Here is a 7,687-nt window from a genome sequence, read left to right as displayed (position 1 = left end):
TCAATCGATTGAATTTTACAAGGCATGTGGCGCTTTTTCTTATTCAATCGATTGGTCATATTACCCAATAAATTTTTTTCTGAAATAAAATAAAAAATTATTATTTTTCAAAATCTCATTTTTCAACTTTAATTTCCCAAATACGAGTTTTTTCATGCAGAGCAAATTCGCCCCACCCATGGCAAACTCTGTCATTTTTATAGAGTTTATCTAACCCCGGCGAACTTCACTTCAAATTCTTAAAACATGGCTAACTCAAATTCTTAAACTTCACAATAGACTAACAACCATTATCATCATCTCTAAAGTACATAGGAATACACATGAATAAGTGTTATTTTTATTGGAGAAATAATAGTTTTTTTTTTTAATTTATAATGAAAAAAATATTTGTTAAATATGGCTTATTCTCGTATATAGAAGTATGAATGAGACGAGAAATACCTCTAAAAATGTTGGTTATTTTGATGTGTAATAGATCCAATCGATTGAATTAACTAAACCTAGATTGCTTTGATGATTTCAATCGAGTGGGTAACATGACCAATCGATTGAATAAGAAAAATCCCACATGTCTTGCAAAATTCAATCGATTGTGTATCAATTTCAATCGATTAAAGTTTGGGAAACCTGAATTTCATTCGATTGGTTTGTGCATTCAATCTGAAAGGTACCAGGCCTCAGAGAGAATTCAAAGAGAGGAGAGAAAGACGAATGGGACTGAAAGCATGTGTGTATTGAACTGAAGCGAAAAACTGACTTCTATATATGAGTATTAGCATTTATAGACACAGCTGAACCTTCTAGCAACTAATTTGATCTATGACAGTTGGCAACTAATTGTAACAAACTGAATAACTGAATATTGGCCTAAAAATTTCTGCTAAGTCAATAGGGCCTACTAACTCTAACAAACTAACTGAACGGGACAGAAGCAGAGTAAGCAGCATAGCACGAGACAGAGCAAGCTATTTGCTCTACCTCTAACACAATCGATTGAATTTTTAACAAATCCGATTTTTCTAACCCAATATGCATGTAACTAGATCAATGATAAAATTATGATCAATTAAGATTGCAAAATATTTATTACGATTCATAGAGATCTAATTTGTTATTGTTTTAATTTTTTATTATCAATAAATATGATGGATGAATGATAAAAGAATAATTTATAAGATAAAAAATAAATTTTATAATTAAATAATATATAAAGGACTAATTTATAATTAAAATTAAATAAGAACTATTTAGTAATTATTAAAAAATTTAAAAAATATGTTTTATTATGAACCATTTAATAGTCTAAAAATTCTGAAACCATCAAATCCAATACCAAATTTTTATATTATATTTAATATAAAATATACAAAACCGAATTATGTCTTAAAATTTTAAATAATACAAATTATTAAAATATTCTTAATAAAATCAAAACCCTATCCTTTTTCTTTCTTTTTCCCTACCTGCCACCTCCTTTCTTGTTTCTCCTCTCTCTTTGGCATAGCAGCAATATTTTTGTTTTTTCACGGCAGTAATAGCAGCGACGACAACACCTACAACTATCGTATCTGTCATTATGTTTGTTACAGTTATGTTCTATGCCGTGTCGCTTCTATTCAGATTGTGCCCCCGTGTTCAGTCTGTCGCGCCACTTCAGTTTTAGTTTCACATCACCTCTGTTATTCTTTTTTCTATTTATTTTAAAATTTTCTTGTGTTATGAGATTGTTAAATCTGATTTTGATTGTTGTTATTTTTGGTATTATTGTTTTGTTGGTGGTAAAATTTGGTATGATATTATAAGATTGTTATTATTGTTGAATCTGATTTATGAGATACTGTTATTGGTGACAGAGATATGATGGTAAAATGAGAAGTGGAGTGGTATTAATGGTGAAGGATAGATTTGGAATATAAAATTTTGAATGAAGATATTTCAAAAATAAAATATTATTACAATTTTAGTTTCTATTCTAAAAAATTATAATTTTTTATATTATCACTTTTTAAAAATATTAAAGTGACTGAAATTTTAAAAACAAAAATTTTTAATCTCTGAGTACTAAATACAATATTAAGTATCGATTTTCCAGTCTGATTTCTAGTATACCTTACCAAATGATACCTTATGGCTACACATTTTTTAATTTTAAATTTTAAATTTTTTATTTACAAATTTGATCCATCCATTTGTCTTATAGAAAAAACAAAAAAATTAGCCACCCACAAATCAGATTTCAAATTTGGATTTATCATTCCAGGAATCTCACCCAGTCACCCTCAATTTTTAATTGAAATTTTGTCTAATCCCAAATATAAACTCAGATTTAGTTTTTGCAATTAAAAAAAAAAGTCACTTCGATATTGAATTAAATCACTCGGTTTTTCCATGACTAAATACTACGGACAACACAACAATTTCATTAAAAAAATGAGCCTAGAACAAAATAATCATACACATGCAAACAGATATTGTGCCATTAGCTTTTGACAATTTGATTATGCAAAATATCTTGGATAAACATAGTCAAGTTACTATGAGAAGATCCTCCTTCTTCTACAGATCTTTTAGCCATTTCAGCCAACTGTCTTACCCTTTCTCTTCTCTCTTCACAATCAGCATCATTCTCATCCATTAACTTCTCTATTCCTATTTTAATATCTTCTTTCTTAACCAATACACCAATCTCCTCTTCCTTCCCCCACACCATTGAGCTCTCTGCACCAACTTTCACTCCAACTTTGAGTACTTTGACAACCAATTTTTCATTCAGAAACTGGTCTGCGAACAACGGCCACGTCAGCATTGGCACACCGGCGCATATAGCTTCTAAGTTAGAGTTCCAGCCACAGTGTGTCAAGAACCCTCCAATAGAAGGATGTGATAGTATTAGTAGCTGAGGAGCCCAACCTCGAATTATAAGACTCTCATCTTTGATTCTTTCTTCAAACCCATCTTCCTTAATCCACTTTTCTAGCCTTTTTAATTGACTCCCTTCCCTTATGACCCAAATGAAAGGTCTCTTTGATTCTTCTAAGGCTAAACCAATCTGAATCAACTGAGTTGCAGTTAGATTACATAAACTTCCAAGACATACATAAATTACACTCTTAGGCTTTTGAGAATCAAGCCATTTTTGGTGCATCCACTCTTCAGTTGAAACCTTGTTGCCTCTTTGAGCCTTCTCCAACTGATCCTTGTTGCTTAGTGACACCGGACCCACGCACCACACTTTATCCTTTCTAACCTTCTTGAACATTCTTTCATACTCAGGCTCCAATTCTTGGAACGAATTCATGATTATTCCATAAGTGTCTGCTTCGGCCGCATGAATCTCTTGATAAAACTTGTTCCAGCTATCGTCTGCTGGTCCTGGTACCTGCGCTTTGGTGACCTCAATTTCATCAGGTAAACCCGGTATAACAAAGTACTCTGTTTCATCCTTTATGCTCTCCTTCACATTACTGGTGCGCAAAGCTTCGTAACACATGAGACAGTAGCAACTCACTCCAACAAAAGAAATCCTTGGAATGTTGAACTTCTTAGCGATGTGGATTGTGTACGGTAGACTCATATCAGAGACTATGCAGCTTGGTGGGGGCGACAACTCTTCAAAGATTTTTTCTACAGGTTCCCTTAGAAGGTTTAGTGCATTGAATAAACTCAAGGCATTGCCTAGTGAATGAAGCATGTCAAGATTCTCACACCCTTCTGGCAAACCTGCCTCTTTATATGGAAACTGAAGCTGAATTAGTCGAATTTGGTAACCGAAATCGATGAAACGAGCAAAGGTTGATGTGAATCTTGCTGCGTTGTGTGTGGTTGTGATTACTGTGACAATAACATTGTTGCGCTGAAGCAATAACTTTGCTATGTCCATCATTGGAATCATGTGGCCTTGTGCCATGAATGGGAAGATAACGAAATGGAGCTGTGGTGTTTGGGAAGCCATTCTTGTTTTTTGGATATGGTAATTTGCTATTTATAAACTACATTCCTTTCTTGGTGATGTCAGTGCATACATCGGCCAGCTATATATCATTGTCTAATTTTTATTTTATTTATTTATTTGCTTTTGTGGGTGTCTCACATTTTTTTTGTCACGCGACTTTTATGTGAAGTTTATAACTGAGAGACATTAGATAAAAATTTAATGAAATTAGCCAAATTATTTAACAGTTTTCAACTATCAACTTTACATCAAGTTGATTACCCATGAAATTTCACATTTTAAGTATTTGGGAAGTTAAAAATCAGTTACCACTGTGTTGTAGTAATTGTTCATTTCTGTGCGCCTGTTACCACACAACCTGTATACATCATGTGTCTTCCTCACAAATTATTTGTACGTTTCAATTTGTTTCTGTCCGTGACCTTAACCACTTGGCGAAACGCCGGCATGCCGCCAAGAATAAAGTCATACAGATGTTATCTTCATTCTAGAATATATTAACTTAGCGAAATGTTTTTTTATTACTCTGTGTTCATTTGAATTGTTTGAATTATTTTTATATAAAATGATTATATAGTATAAATGTTTCATTTTGATAAAGAAGACATTCGAATAATTAAGGATTCCAAGTTAGATATGTAATTTAGGTTTTTTTAATTAAAATTTTGTACTTAATCTGAGATCATATTAATGGTTTTGATATTGCCATGTAGTTGCATTATTATTATTATTGTTATTATTATTATTATTGTTAATAATAATAATAATAACAATAATAATAATAATAATAACTTAAATTAGAGGGAATATTTCGTGGGCTAATTTGTTGTGGACTAAAAGTACTCTGGTGATTTTTGTGACGTGATTTTGATGATTCCATTGTTAATATTTTCTACTAGGAAAAAAGAATATTAGTTTTGCATTTTTAATTTTTTAATTTTTTATTCATTTTTTCTTCTAAGATTTGAAGTAAATATCTTTGATTATGTGATTAAAAGAAGGTACTATCTTAACTAATTCTGCATTAATTATTATTACACATTTTATTTTTAAATTGTAACATAAATATAAAAAAAATGATAAACAAGTTAATTTTTATATTCCAAACACCCACACACACAAAAAAAAAACCACTCTCACATTAGCCATGTATAAAGATTAAAGTAGTGTGATTACGAGTATAAGTACGGGTACGGCGACTTCGAACGAAAAATCTTTGAAAAATCTTGTTCTTTGAAGTTTTAAAAAAAGCAAAATCTAATGGTGACGAAATTCTACTGAATGTTGAAAAGGAAACTTGCATAGAAGAAAAGAATACAAAGATGGATTTGAAAGATCAGTTTAATCCTGTGATGGTAGAACCACAAAACTCTAATGCCGTCAAAGAGGTGATAACAAAAAATTGTTCCTACAAGGACAATTTGATATTAGGAAGTGCGGATATGAATCTATTTTCAGAGGGGATCGTTCAGTGACAGAAGACTATACTCTAGCCGAAGTGAGAGAAAGTGAAAACAAGAAAGTGGTTCCCTTCAATCCAAAATCAATTGTGGAAGAATCGTTAGAAGAATATGATTCTTGATGTAGACTATGAAAATTCTCGCTAATTATCAAGTTGCTTAGTAAAAGCTTAAATTTTCGTGCTATGGATTCTTGGGTGCAAAGGGTATGGTTAAAAAAGGTGAAGTGAAGGTCTTTGATTTAATAGAGGATTTCTTTTTGGCCCGCTTTCTTGATGAAGAAGACTATCGACATGCTCTATTTAAAGGGCTTTTGATCACTATTTGCTGGTCCAAAGATGGCACTCACTTTTCAATCCAAGTGCGTATGATTTTCAATGAATTGTTGTATGGGTAAGGATTCAGAACTTCTAGTAAAACTTTGTATCTAGTTTTTTTTAGGGTTAAGTATGATTTTGGTCCTTAACGTAGGGGCTGAAAATTTTTTTCGTCTCTCGCCTTTTTTTCGCTCCAAAATGGTCCCCAAAGTTTGAGTTTTTTTTTTAAAATGATCCTTCGAACCAAAATGCCCCTATCCCTTCTTCCCCAAAATCATGCCACCACCACCACCACCAGAACCAGAACTAGAACCACCACCCCCACCCACTGTCACTCCATCACCATCTCCATCACACCAACCAAAACTCAGAAAATCAACATCATCATCGTCATCCTCATCAGAATTCAGATCCAAAACTCAGATCCAGATTCAAACTCAGACAAACAAAAACTCAACTCAGAAAATCATCATAAAAAATTCAGAACTCAACTCAGATAAACAGATCTAGAAATTTCACAAAAAAATTCAATTAACAGAATTCACAGAAGAAGAAGAAGCGGCGGGCGGCGGTGGGTGCGGCGGCAGGAAGAAGAAGAAGAAGAAAAAGTGGGGGCGGAAGAAGAAGAAGAAGAAGAAGAAGAAGAAGAAGAAGAAGAAGAAGAAGAAGAAGAAGAAGAAGAAGAAGAAGAAGAAGAACTGGGGGCGGCGGTGGGTGTGGCGGCGGGAGAAGAAGAAGAAGAAGAAGAAGAAGAAGAAGAAGAAGAAGAAGAAGAAGAAGAAGAAGAAGAAGAAGAAGAAGTGGGGTCGGCGGGAGGAAGAGGAAGAAGAAGAAGAAGAAGAAGAAGAAGGCGGTGTGGCGGAGGGCGGGGGCGGCGGTGCAACGGCGGTGCATGGGTCTCCTTTCTCTCCCCCCTCCCCCTTCCCCCCTTTTCTCCCCCTTCTCTCCCCACCCACCCCCGCTTCCGTATCTCCCCTTTTTTTCTTTATTTATTTATTTATTTTATATTTATTTTATTTTATAATTTTTTTAATAAAGGGTAATTTGGTAATAAAAAAATATAATTGGTAAAAAGGACGATTTTAAAACAAACTGAAACTTTGGGGACCATTTTGGAGCGAAAAAAAAGGCGAGGGACGAAAAAAATTTTCAGCCCCTATGTTAGGGACTAAAATCATACTTAACCCTTTTTTTTTATGGAGAGCTAGAAGGAAGATTAGGACCATGCTCAAGATCGATCAGACTACTTTGATCCATTTTAAAGAAAAGTTTACATCTATGTGTAGAGATAGACCTAAGACAAAAGCTTATTCCAGCCATCGAAGTATTGGGAAGAGAATTTAAAATTGAATATAAAGGCCTACATTTAATTTGTTTTGGTTGCGGCCGCTATGGCCACAGATTGAAAGCATGTCCGGAAGGTGAAAGGTTAAACAAATGTGATCAACAGTCATCAGCAGCAATGATGGAGTTGCATGGATCATGTTCAAATTTAGAACGTGTTGTTGGTGCTGTGGAATTGACTCAGAAAAATCTAAATGTAGGTTCCGAAAATGTTCTCATGATTGTTAATCAAGCAAAGTCTCCGGAGGCTGACGGGGAGGTAATGAGTAAGTAGTCAAATTCGTTGGGGACTTGGATGTTAGTTAGTAAGGCCCAAAGAAAAGGAAGAGGTAAGCCAACAATTAGAAATAGGAATGGCAGCGGTCCCTATGGGGGTGGGGACATATCTCCCATCCCCTCCCCCGCCACTCATAATCTGTCCCTGTTCTCCACAATGGATAACGGGGGCCCTATATCCGTTGGAGATCAGTATCTCTGCAGATATCCATGGATATTTAAAAAAAACTAAAAAAATCAGAAAAAGTAAAAAAAAAGGGTTAAGTATTGTTTTCGTCCTTAAGGTCTGGGGTGAAAATCAAAATCGTCCTCGACATTTTTTTGTTATTAAAATC

At 34.0% G+C, this 7,687-nt stretch overlaps 1 protein-coding gene across 1 annotated transcript; it reads right to left on the bottom strand.

The window, feature by feature from the left end:
- Nucleotides 1-2,403: 2,403 nt before the first annotated feature.
- LOC112716409 (UDP-glycosyltransferase 73C6-like) lies at nucleotides 2,404-5,891 on the bottom strand. The gene has a single exon (XM_025768314.3). It carries the CDS (start codon nucleotides 3,953-3,955, stop codon nucleotides 2,483-2,485), a length of 1,473 nt encoding a protein of 490 aa, XP_025624099.1. The 5' UTR covers nucleotides 3,956-5,891; the 3' UTR covers nucleotides 2,404-2,482.
- Nucleotides 5,892-7,687: the final 1,796 nt, after the last annotated feature.

Source organism: Arachis hypogaea, chromosome 10, assembly GCF_003086295.3.
Source record: "Arachis hypogaea cultivar Tifrunner chromosome 10, arahy.Tifrunner.gnm2.J5K5, whole genome shotgun sequence".
NCBI lineage: Eukaryota > Viridiplantae > Streptophyta > Magnoliopsida > Fabales > Fabaceae > Arachis > Arachis hypogaea.
Note: the sequence above shows the minus strand (reverse complement) of the source record. Positions and strands in the feature narration are given on the sequence as shown.